The 14043-nt window shown below is 34.9% G+C and overlaps 1 protein-coding gene across 1 annotated transcript in view; it reads right to left on the reverse strand.

The window, feature by feature from the left end:
- galnt9 (polypeptide N-acetylgalactosaminyltransferase 9) overlaps positions 1 to 14043 on the reverse strand; it is a 186438-nt gene that overhangs the window by 108246 nt on the left and 64149 nt on the right. The window contains exon 4 of the mRNA XM_056457466.1: positions 10842 to 11016. Within this exon, the coding sequence (XP_056313441.1) occupies positions 10842 to 11016 (175 nt within the window). The remainder of the gene's footprint in view (positions 1 to 10841; positions 11017 to 14043) is intronic.

A 14043-nucleotide genomic window follows, 5' to 3' on the forward strand; every position in this document is an offset into this window, starting at 1 on the left:
TAGTAGATATACAGTATTATATAAGAGACTTGCTTTGTTTTCCAAATAAGTGGATTTGATTGGACTTGCACTGTAATCATTAAATAAAAGTTAAACGTGTCACGTGTGGAATACTGTTTCCGGGTCCAAGCCACTACTCATTTGAATTGAGAAAATATTCGTTTATGACCACTTTTTAATCAGATCACACATTAAAGCGAATTTCATATAAAATCATGGCGTACACATGGGCTTGCAATTTATAAAAAATTAATCACTTTCTGGCCATCGAATATTAGGCAGGGATATATATATACATATATATATACATATATATATACATAACAGGGGGGTTAATAATTCTGACTTCTACTGTATATATATATATATATATATATATATATATATATATATATATATATATATATATATATATATATATAAAATATATATATAATTTATTTGCAAAATCCTGCTCATGTCAGGCATTTTGACGGTTACTGGCTCATCTTGGTCATTAGATGTCTTCTCGCTGCACATCTTCACCCCGTTTACCAAGGATGTTTACACACGCTGTGAAATTTGTCACACCTCCGCAGCTGCGCACTTTACAGTTTCTGCGTGCTTCAAGGTTCATTCACAAAATATGTCCGCGTCTACACTTTGCAGAGGGCAACAGAAAATCACATTACTTTTCCAGGGTTCCGTAAGCGTGATTGGCTAGCATCTGCTCTAGGGTATTAGCATGAAGCGATCTAACTTGGATCTGTTTGACGATTTAAAGTTCACTCAAAGTTCACGTGAATCTTTGACGCTGACATATAAATAACAAAATATTTTAAAAAAATAACAATTAAAAAAATTACTGTAAATTTTCTGAGGCCAGTTTCATTCAGTGAGCTGTGTGTAAAGCTGCCATGTATTTCAGGTCAAACCATGTGATCTGCGCAGCGCGACTAGTCCACGTCCTTCAAAAAGCATCACTGCAGTGCATTAAAGTAGACTAGTCGATTAGTCAGTGAAACCGCTAATATATATCTATATGTATATTGATTTTCGAAAATATTATATCGCTTTGTAAACATTTATTATTACCAGCTGTTGAGTCTCTCCATACAGTTTGATGTAGTGATTGGACCCGGAGGCCACTTCGTGTGACATCACACTTAACAAGCGAATAGCAAAAAATGAATATACTCAATTTTGGTTTCATCTGTCCACTAAATATTTTGCCAGCTGTGTTGCAGAACATCCAGATGCTCCAGAAACATGCAGAAATCCAAGTAATCCCAAAGGGTTCACATAATTTTTCTTGTAACTGTAATTGTATTGTCCATGTTGGCACATTATAACAGTTTCACTCTAGAAGTCAACGTATTATTATAAACTTTTTTGCAACGTGGTTAAAATATAGATAATTACAAAAGCTGTTTTGATGGCATATAATTTACAAACATATCAGGTCAACCTTTAATTATGAAAGTTAACAAGCAATCAAAAGTATGGGGGTAGTAATTAAATGTAATCAAACAAAATTTCATTAAATATTTTTATATTTCTAAATGGTCTGAACTCAATAGTTTGCATTTTAAAACAAATTATAGTAGAAAACTGTAATTATATTCACTTTATTTGCAGATTTTATTGTATTTTAGAAAATACATTTTTGAGCCAAAAAGTGCCAATGCACAACATGACTTCCATAAAATGACTGTGCATAATATTACTGATCCCCCTCTGTGCATGAAAGCCAGCAACAGTGAATTGGGTTCTGGATGTAAGGTTGAAAAAAAAAAAAAAACTTGTCAGAACGTAATACTTCTTCTATTGCCCAGGGGTCCAGGTTTTACGCTCCACACACCAGGTTATGTCTTTGTATGCTGGGCTTGGAAACAAAGGGATTCTGAACAGCAGCCCTGCCATAAATCTGAGCTTTGTAAAAGATTGTGATGTAGTTTTTTCTCCCCCAAAGTTGGGACTCAGAGGATTCAGGTCTGTGGTCATTTTTGAGAAGCCACTTTTAAGGCACTTAGCAACTGTGCTGAGAAACGTCCATCTATTCCTCTTGGGAAAGGATAAAAGCGAGGAATGAACTGTGCTCACTGATAACACTGTTTATTTGCAGGCACTTTCAGAGACTGGTTCACTAAAGGAATTACTATGCACATCGAGTAAACACAGCCACAAAGTCTGAGCTCAAGACTATTTGCGCAGGGATCAAGTATTTAAGAAACAAAGGTTCTTCGTTGACACTGATAGTTCCATTAAGAGTCTCAAAGGGAGAAAGTTCACACAAATTTTAAACTTCTGTCATCATTTACTCATCCTTATTCTTATTCCACAGCAGATTTGAAAATCTTTCGTCTGTTAAAAATTATATGAATTTTTTAAAATAATTTATATTTTTTATAGGCACTAACTTGGCTGTACATGAATGGCTTCCAGTGGTCATGTCACTGGCTCATGAACATTTCCTGCTTGTTATCAAACTATTTCACAGCTGTAATAAGAAGCAATTTTATCATAATTTCATACTAAAACAGGTATCATAACATTATTTATCAATATGTGACTCTTTTTGGATTCTCATAAGCCATAGAAATTAAAAATGTAAAACAGGAAATATGTTGGGACTATTGTTTTTGTTTACATCTCTCAAAATGGTCTATATAAAGCATCAAATACATTTCAGTAGTTCAGTACTTTCTGTTTGTGTCATTTCATTATTACACACACATGTAACTATTTTTTAACAATAGCAACAGCACTGAAGACATGAAAAAATAGACACACTGAGGTGTCAAGGTCAGGTATGGAGAGAAAAGTTAATATCAAATACTGTACTTTAAATAAATAAAGACATTTGTATCCATTATAACTTGCAAAAAAGCATAGACACGGCTTGACTGTGACTTAAAGTACAACGATTTGATTAAAAATATCTTAAACTTTTTTCACATCTCATCTCATCTCATTTTTAGTCATGGGAGAGAACTTCCCTTTCCCCAGACACTTCCTCCAGCTCCTCCGGAGGGGGTTCCCGACGCTTTCCCAGGCCAGCCAAGAGACATACTGTAGTCCCTCCAGCGTGTCCTGAGTCTTCCCCTTTGGGACATGCCTGAAACACCTCCCTAGGTAGGCGTCCAGTAGGCATCTGAAACAGATGCCCGAGCCACCTCAGCTGACTTCTCTTGATGTGGAGGAGCAGCAACGTTCTGTGCCAGACGATCGGGTTGTCGTGGTCCTAACCTTCGACCACCACCCATTCCACAATGCACCGGCCCCTTGCGACTTTTTTCACATGCAAGTTTTAAATATCCCTGCTGAGTTTTTTTTTACTTCATAAGGAAAGCAGATTTGAATTTTGCAGCTGATGCAGTGAAACATCAGTGTGATTGTACGCACTAAATGGTTAATAGCACTCCAAATTTGAATGAAAGTCTGACTGGTTTGGCATGCGGATTTTTCAACTGCTTTTGTCAAACAATGAAATTCAAAGTAGCCCAACACAATGCTACGCTCACTGACTTTCATTGTGTCGGCCAAAAACAAACAAAAAAACTAAAAAATATATAAAATAAAATAACCTGAAACTTATTCTTCCACAAATCTATTATTTTCCACAAAACAATGTCATACTGCTTTGAGCATCAGGATGAGTAAATGCTGACTTTAACAGTTACTCTGACTGAAGCTCTTGAAGTTCATATATTGACTAATTGGCCTCTTTGGAATTCTGCTAGTTGCCTCCAGTTGCTTTGAAACTGACATATCAAAGTGCTAATTGTCAAACCTCCAGCATAGCACGACACATACTGCCAATATGCAGTCAAATTTCCTTTGAAGCTGTGCTTGTAAGTGTGATTATATCAAGTTACTTTAAAGTTTAAAGTGTGATGTTTCTATAAATAATAATAATTTAACAATATGAAAAATCTATCACAAAAGTGGAACATATTTTAAATAAAAAAACAAACAAAAAAACAAGTGGAATACTTATTAATTCCGAACAATATTTAACAACTACTGCTACATCTAAATTTATAAGTATTAAATTTTGCAACATCAATTATTTTTTACTGAACTGAATATTAACACTATTGTCTTTAGTACACTGAAATAATGGTTTTGAAAGCATTTTAACTCTGAGATTCCTTGTAAATGTCATAACTAATTATAATGTCAATGTCAATGTTAATTTTATTTATAGCACTATTAAACACAACCAGAGGTTGGGTTAACCAATGTGCTGCACAATACACATCAAAACAAAGAAAATTATTAAATTATAGCTTAAAACAGACAATTTTTATTGATAAAATGCCAAATCAAAGAGGTAAGTTTTTAACCTATATTAAAAACAGACAGAGATGAAACAGATCTAATACAGAAGAGCAGAGCATTCCACAATCTAGGACTAGCTACTGCAAAAGCACAGTCACCTTTGCATTTCAGCCTCGACTTAGGGATACATAACAATTTCTGGTTTGATGACTGAAGAGACCTACCAGGTAAAAATCAACATGTCTAACAGATAAGAAGGTGCCAAGCCATTTAGAGATTTAAAAACCAATAGAAGGATTTTTAAAGTGACTCGATAGTGAACAGGCAACCAGTGCAAAGAGCATAAAACTGGTGTAATGTGGTCGTATTTTTTGGTACCGGTTAAAAGCCTCGCAGCAGCATTCGGAACTAATTGTAAACGGGATAAGGTTGTCTGACTAATTCCAAAGTATAGTGAGTTACTGTCCAGCCAAGTAGTAATAAAAGCATGGAATTTTTTTTCAATTTTATTTTCTAGATAGAATAGATTTAACTGTTTTTAAGAGTCGAAGCTGAAAGAAGCAGGATTTGACCACTGCATTTATCTGTTTATCATCTGCTATCATCCAGATTAACATTCTTAACATAAAAGTCTCTAATCCACTTGAACTTGGTTTTAAAGGCAGGTAGATGTGGGTGTCATCTGCCTAACAGTGAAAAGACAGACCATGTTTTCTAAAAACATAGAAGGAAGCATATGTAAGGGAAAAATAATAGTGACTTAAATAGATCCCTGAGGAACACCACATGACAAAGGTGCTGCCTAAGATGAATGATCTCCAATAGTGACTTTAAAACTGCTATTGGACAATAGGATTATAAATAAAATAAATGTCACAGACATCTTGTGCATATAAACTCACACTGTAAAAAAAAAATCTTACTGCTTTAAATTGTTTAGTTGAATCAAATGAAATGTTCTGCTAATCTCAACTTACATTAATCAAATAGACTAAAATATTAAGTTAAATTTATTAACCTATTAAAAAAAGTTAAATTAACATAAACAACATTTGTTGTCTTGATTTTTTTGTCATGTACTTTACTCTCTTTGCTGTTGGAAATTTATCTTTGGCTTCCCCACACAACCACATCAGCGTTCACATTACACATATCACAGAAATCACGCAACACAAATACATTCAATATCATCACTGAAATCACATTAAAAACTCAATAAAACTCTATTTTAAAACCCAGTATTTGACATTTTAATGGCAGTCGGCACAAAAGATATTTGATACACAGTTTTCTTTACTTGAGGTTGCCTAAAATGTCTTTTTGATGGCAAAAACTGAAGTTTTATATTCAAGGGATAGGAACAATCCTCAATAATGACATGTGCTTTCTGTTTAATTCTCATCTAATAAATTTTATTTAGTTGTCTTTGTGCTTTACCTACAATTGAACTGGCAATTTTTACTACTCAACACAGTTTTTTCTCTTCCTTAATTGGCAACAGTCCATACCATGCAACCATGTTAAAACTCACAACACTTTCAACCAAATTCATGTATACCATCTCCCGAATATCTCAACTCACACCAAAATGTTGTAACCTCCAAATAACATATAATCTCTACATTGCTTTAAAAAAAACATTTCCAGCATATATCAATCCACTGTCAATAAATACTCCTAAATATTTAACACATCCAACTTTCTCTATTCCATGTCCCTCAAGGACCAGAGGTTTTAACCCTTGAGTAAGAACTAGTTTATTTCTGCTAATTACCATTTCTTCGGTTTTATTAAAATTTATCTTCAGTGAACTCATTTTACACCAGTTTTTAAGCAAATTTATATAACTATTGTACAAGGTATCTCCCTCTGTTCCTGTTTTAGTCAACCGATGAACAAGTGCCATATCATCTGCATATTTAAATAACTTAAAACCTAAATACTAGATCTTAAGTTCATTTGTGTAAAGAGAAAAATGGTGATAAAATGCTTCCTTGCATGTATCAACTTTCATGTAGCACATATAATTTTTTAAAGTGCAGAAATGAAAGAAATAAAGTTGAAATATTGCTTGGATAGTAATTGTGAAAATGTTATAAACTCAAAATATAAACTGTCTTGATGTTTGGTCCTACAGGACCTAGATATACCATAAAAACATCCCAACTGACAAACTTCTTCCCATTTCAAATGAAAAGAGTTGTTTCTAAAATGTGAAGAAGCAAATAAGACACAGCTTTTTCCCAAGAGTCATCCAGAAAGTGGAAAACCAGCATGAAAAGAATACATTTTTAATTAAACAAACTTTAAATGCTAGCAGAGTGCTTAAGGAGGGAAATAATAAACCATGAAAGAGCCCCCATAAATAAATAACTAAATCGTATTTCATTCTGACTGTTTCATTTCACACCTTGAAATTTGGAACTCACACAGAACCAAAACCCATTTATATGAAGTAGCAAGTTTTTGCACACGAGAAGCGATAATGAAACTCTAATTTAATTTCGGCTCCAAAACGAGGTGTGCATCTCCCGACTTTCCGACTGCATTGGTGGCCTCATTCAGTGATCATCTCTCCATTACATGTTTATGTTGTGGAACAAAGAGGGAAGGCTCATTAATGGTTAATCCATAATTCCCAAATGGAGGTCATACCACACTAATGGGAGGCCTTAATGAGAACTCATTGCCAAAGGAGATGACAGATGAAGGATGCTTGAGATCATTTAATGGATTGTGGAGTGGTGAGTACCACAAAAATCAGCATATCAGAGCAGTTTTGTGGTTTATGTAAGCTCAAACATTGGATTTATTCACCATTATAACCAAACCATATTTGTTTTATATTTTGCAGCATCTGCCACACACAAACCACATCTGCCTTTGTCAATTAAACCTTTAAAGCGCTAGTTCACGCCAAAAATAAATACATTCTGTTAAGTTGTTCCAATCCCCTGAAATCTTGGTTCATCTTTAGAATACACAATAAGATATTTTAGATGAAATCTGAGAGCTTTCTCATCCTCCCTGTGTTGAAGACTGTATGAATGCACTGATTACTGTGCAGTTCTATACTACCTTATGGCTCGTTTCCACTGACTGGTACAGTACGGTACGGTTTGGGTTGGTACGGGTCACCTTAATCAGGCTTGCGTTTCCACTACCAAGGGTACCCTTTTGGTGGGCATGGTGAATGACAGGAAGTTTCAGTCAACGTCATTTCCGATCGAGAAAATATCTATAGTAAAGCTGTACGGGTCACTTACATATCATATGAGAAGCTCTTTTCACAAAACAGATGCTTTATACACATAAATACTTGTGTATGAATATTTATTACTAACTTTTCTATGAACATGAGTTGATTATAACTGCAGATCAATGACAGTGCAAAATAGCCTACTGTAACGTCTGTAATAATATAAATTAAATAAATAAATGAAACATATATGAACCCTTACAGTCTCCGATATGTTACCAATTACAGATAAACTACACACTGCAGACATTTAGTCCTTATTTAGGATCAAAACAACACGAAATATAGCCCACAGTCAGAGCAAAACTCTCATCTGTGTCTATAATCTTCACCAGCACATGTAACCTCTTGTTAGAGAATAATTTCATCATTCTGGGTTCATATTAGTCTAAAAGGTGAAGATAATAGTTATACATGGCAGTTTGTTCATGTTTGCTGAAAAAATAACTTGCTCCTTTTTTTCACGCTTCTTTCTCATGTTTGTCAATGTCTAACAGGATCGGGTTTCAAAAGCACGCCAATAATCACACACACATTATTATCATCAACTCAAGAAGTTTGTTATTTCAGATATAGACGCGCGGCGAGCGCTAGCAAGAAAGCGAAACCGTTCGCGCATTAGACTGGCTCGTAAAAAAACTAAGGGGCTCAGGGTAAATCTGCTCTTCTTTTTGGCTTTGTGGCTGTTCATCAAGACGACGACAAGGTTTGTTTGAGCCCAGGTCAACCATGGCTCGTTATTATATGTATATTTTATTACGCTGTAATCTTCGGTTGTGTAGTTAAACATGGCAGATCCTTTGTTTTCATTCTGGCTTGTTGCGTAAGCAAATGACGTATCTCTGTAAACCAATAGCGTTTAGCTGCGCCTCTAGCTCCGCCTTTTGGCACCCTTTCTCCTGTTTGGTACCCTTTCGAAAGGGTGCCGAAAAAGTAGTATGGTACGGTTCGGTTCATACCGAACCAAACGGGCCATTAGAGGACATATTATCTAATTGATGTCCAAAGAATAGGAGAAGAGTAAAGAAGTCAGACACAAAATATTATGTTCGCTAAAGTTATTAATTTCTTTGTGATTAATGTGTAAACATAAATAGTCACAATACAAATAAAATAAAATAAATTAAATAGCGTAGGCCCACGTAAATAACAAACAATTAACATATAAGAATGACAATTATTACAGTACTGAGAGGCGGTAAAATATGTCCACATAAACAGGAGGTGCAGTAATCACTTTAGCAGTCGATCCTTAGAAGTGATGTCATCCACCAGCATGCAACATTTGCCCAGGTCTTATCTTCATATGCCATAAATGTATTTAATGTAAGATGTGTGTGTGTATTAAAGTACAGTGCATCCGGAAAGTATTCATAGCGCTTCACTTTTTCCACATTTTTTAAGCTACAGCCTTATTCCAAAATTTATTTAATTCATTTATTTCCGCAAATTTCTACACACAATACCCCATAATGTGAAAAACAATTTTTTGAAATTGTTGCAAGTTTATTAAAAATAAAAAAAACTGAAAAATCACATTGCTGTGAGGCGAAGTGTCTTAAGGGTTGTGAACTAAATGACACCAAAAATGATACCAAAATAGCAAAAAAAAACTTAAAACTCAAAGCAAGAGTGGATACAATGCACCTCTGCAATTATACTTTTCACAATTAAAAGTGAAATGTGAAAAATATTTTCTTCTCAGGGCAGCACGGTGGCTCAGTGGTTAGCACTGTTGATTCACAGCAAGAATGTCGCTGGTTCGAGTCCTGGCTGGGCCAGTTGGCGTTTGTGGAGTTTGTATGTTCTACACATGTTCGTGTGGTTTCCTCCGGGTGCTCCGGTTTCCCCTACAGTCCAAAGACATACGCTATAAGTGAATTGGATAAACTAAATTGGCCGTACTCTATGAGTGCATGTGTGAATATGAAAGTGTATGGGTGTTTCCCAGTACTAGGCTGCGGCTGGAATGGTATTTAGAATTATTAGCCCTACTGAATTATTAGCCAACTTGGATTTATATATATATATATATATATATATATATATATATATATATATATATATATATATATATATATATATATATATATATAGCTGAAGTCAGAATTATTATCCCCCCTGAATTATGTGCCCACTTGTTTATTTTTTCCCCCAATTTCGGTTTAACGGAGAAAAGATTTTTTTCAACACATTTCTAAACATAATAGTTTTAATAACTCATTTCCAATAACTGACTTCTTTTATCTTTGTCATGATGACAGTAAATAATATTTGACTAGATATTTTTCAAGACACTTCTATTCAGCTTAAAGTAACATTTAAAGGCTCAACTAGGTTTATTAGGTTAACTAGGCAGGTTAGGGTAATTAGGCAAGTTAAAATTAAGAAATTATTTTTATTCAATCATTTTTTAACGGAAAGAAACATTTTTTTACACACTTCTTAACATAATAGTTTTAATACCTAATAATTATTTTATTTCTTTAGTTTTTTTAATCTTTGGTGGCAGTAGATACTATTTTACTAGATATATTTTTTCAAGAGACTAGTAGTTTAAAGTCTTAACTAGGTTTATTAGGTTAATTACACAAGTAAGGGTAATTAGGCAAGTTATTGTATAAAAGTAGTTTGTTCTGTAGATAATCAAAAAAATTATTGAGAGGGCAAAAAATAATGACCTTAAAAGGCTTTTTTTTAAAAGTAATAATGCTTTTATTCTAGCCAAAATAAGACAAATAAGACTTTCTCTGAAAGAAAAAAATATTACAGGAAATACTGTGAAAATAATCTGTGCTCTGTTAAACATCATTTGGGAAATATTTGAAAAAATTCACAGGAGGGCTAATAATTTTGACTTCAACTGCATATGCATGTCTTTGAACTATGGAGAAAACTGCAGAATTCTGAGAACATGCAAACTCCACACAGAAAGGTTTCCTGGCCCAGCTGGGACTCAAACCACAGACCTTCTTGTTAGTTGCAATCGTGTTAACCCCCAAGCCACCAGCTTTAAAATCCCTGTACATATTTTCAGCAAGGAAGCCCATCAGAGAGAGAGAGGAAAAAAAGCATATTTAATTTGCAGCACGTCTCACTCATCCATTTCTGAGATCATAAATCTATGAGTTCATTTTTGACAGATGCTTTAGATAAAAGCCCATCAGGCCGCTTTCTTCACCGAAGTCTAAGCTACCATTGATGTCGCATTGAATATTCTTTGATAAATCAAGCCTTTGTGGTGTGAAGCATACCAGTGTTATATTCTGAGTGGCGAGACAATGCCTCATGAAATAATAATAGACTGAATGGCACTTACCAGGCTGTGTTGAACTCCACATGAGCGTCAAAGAAGCCCACAACAGGAGCAGTGGCTGCGTTCCAGCCATGAATCCTGGCCCGAATGAGGCCTTCTCGCTTGCTGTTCCTCACGATCTTCACCAGGCCGGGATATCGTTTATTCACATAATGATCCAGATTGAACTTCAGCTCCACTGAGAAAAAAATAAATAAAAATAATGTGAAATCCAAACCTTCTACATCAACAACTGGGATTTTGACATTGTCTTATTGTTAAATAAAGACTGTAAGCATAATTGTTTTTGTTAATAACTGCAGATCTGTCTGGTTCTTGAATCTGATTGGCTGATAGCTGTGCGATATTCTGCAAATGCTGGCTAGCATTTTTCCTTATCGCAAACACAACAGTAATCTGGAAGTGATTGTGCTGCTTTGGCTTTTTCGCGGTTAATTATTGTGTTATCCCGATTGCAGCAGATCAATACAGGGAAATCTCTGTAGACTGATGGCATTTCATGCCGTTCAGCCTTATAATCTTAAAATGTGAGCAAATCACTTGTTTTGTCATCACTCATATTATGCTAGAGAATCATTCAAACACTAGCTCTAAAGTGATGTTGGTGAATTAGTAAAGGCTTCTGCTGTCGCAGATGTAAAGGAATGGCGGAAGAAAGTAGTTCCTCATACAAAAGGATTTTTAGAATCTCTGTGTTTGGTTTTCTTTTTTATATACACGATTACATCGTTGAACTGTTGTACAAACGCAGTATCACACGAGTAGCAGTGCAATGTGGCTGTATATCATCACTGGTTGGACACTAAGCCACTCGGCCACAACGCACGCCTCCCACCAGTGCCGATATACAGTCACATCACACTGCTACTTATGTGAAATTATGTATGTACAACAGTTCAACAATATAATCGTGTATATAAAAAAGAAAATCAAACACAGAGATTCTAAAAATCCTTTTGTATGAGGAACTACTTTCTTCTGCCATTCCTTTACATATACATATAAATATATATATATATATATATATATATATATATATATATATATATATATATATATATATACACACACACACATCATTCTGAAATAGATTAAAATGTTCTAATCAGTGATATTATAAAATACTCGCTCCTTCAAAACAGGGACAATGGCATCAATGTTTACCTGAATTTAATGATAGTTACCAAGGACACAAAACAAGTGTCCTCTTGAAGTATGGAGTACACTTGAGATGAAATTTGAAATGTGTGAAGAAAATATACTATTTTAAAAATATATAGATCCAAGGTACTATATTAATAAATAAAAATAATAATAATAAAAAGAAAGAGAGAGTTAGAGAGATAAGATATGAAACATTATGTGAAAAAAGCAAGGCAGATAGAATAAAATAAGTAATAAAGTGATTGAGTATTGTATTTTAACAAAACAAAATAATTCTTTTTAATTTTTTACAAAATGTTAATTATTTAATCGTCATCATGTTTATTTAGACAAAAAACTAAACAGTTATATATTTATAAGCAGGCAACTTGCAATAAGAAAAAAAATAAGTGTTTTTAGGAGTTCACTTTCTAAGTCCACAAGGCTTAGAAACACCACAGACAGTTCAGCTAGTGAACCTGAACCAAAATAAACATCGAAAAAAAAAAGTTCAGGATTTCAGGAAGAGCCTTGTGTTGAATTCTGTATGATAAACCCTGCAGCATAAAAGAAAAAAGGCAGGTTTTAGTGGCACTATAGATGACATGGTAAATAAATCAGCCTGCATCTCCCCACTCCTCGAGTCTCTCAGAGTTAGCGATCTGTCCTCATTCAATAAGAACTCTGGGAGGTAAACAAATGGAGTGCAAGGAGAGCACGCACACACACTCAGACACACACACACGTACACACACTCAAGGAAGACAGATGAGTGTTTGGGCTCTTTCCTGCAGGTTGCTGAGTGCTCTAGTTTCTATGGGAAGAGAAATAAGAAGGAACAGAGCACTCTTTAAGGCACTGATACACACAACTGCCACCCCTCTCATTCGTCAGCTCAGAAGAACCATTAACATTTCAGTGTTTCAATGGGGGCAATGGGGAAACCTGCCACTGGACCTAGTCAGATAAAAATATGACTTGAAAATTCTCAATGCAAAATGTTGGAATTTGTACATAAACATTCATGTAGAAAATCTCTGTGACATGCTCCCTGAAGCCCTCCACACTATGGCTGTGTCCGAAACCGCATACTTCCATACTATACAGTACACTAAAATCAGTATGCGAGCCGAGTAGTTTGTCCGAATTCATAGAATTTGAAAATCAGTATGCGAGAAGTACCCGGATGACTTACTACTAACGGCGAGATTCTGAAGTGTGCGTCCCATGCATGCTGCACTTTCCCATGATGCCCCTCGAGAGAATTCATGAATGGGAGTGAAGTGACGCAACTGGTGCAGGTAGGTCACATGACCATGAAAAAATGGCGGATGTAGTACATCCGAATTCTGTTCATACTTCTTACATTCATACTGTATAGAACATACTTTTCTAACAGCCGAGAAGTACGTTTAAATTAAATTGCAGTATCTACTGAGTAGTAGGCGGTTTCGGACGGAGCCTATTTGTTGAGGCCAACCACATGGTTAACAGCTGCACCTTATCACCCTAATCATCGGCTCCTTTAAGTAATGTGGCTTTAGAGTAGCAGTATGCTTGGTGTTGTGGTGTTGTGGCTGTGTGCAACAGTGACTTATGTTGTCTTGTAGTGTTTTTTTTTATGGAGTATTGTTTATGCAGTTTAATAATTTATTTTTGGTCTGTCTTTATGTATTTATGATTAGAAACCAGTCTGATACCATGTGGAGAGTTATGTACTGGCATTGGTGAATAAAATCCAAAGAAATGGATCTTGTTTCAAGTTTTTTGACTGACATTCCATTGTGATACTCCCCCTGCGAGTCAGCATTTCCTTCCTAATTTCTTACACATTCATAAACATTTAATTTTAAACGGCTATTTGAATGAATATTTAGCACAAATTAATATTATATGACATTATGTATCAATATGTGGACCTTTCTGGATTCTTGGAAGCTACAGAATTAAAGCGCAAACTTCATTAGGACCATTGTTGTTGTTTACATCCCTCAAAATGGTCTATACATATTGTGATACTGAGTACACTACCTGACAAAAGTATTGTCGCCTATTCAAGTTT

The sequence above is a fragment of the Danio aesculapii genome, chromosome 5 (genome assembly GCF_903798145.1).
Source record: "Danio aesculapii chromosome 5, fDanAes4.1, whole genome shotgun sequence".
NCBI lineage: Eukaryota > Metazoa > Chordata > Actinopteri > Cypriniformes > Danionidae > Danio > Danio aesculapii.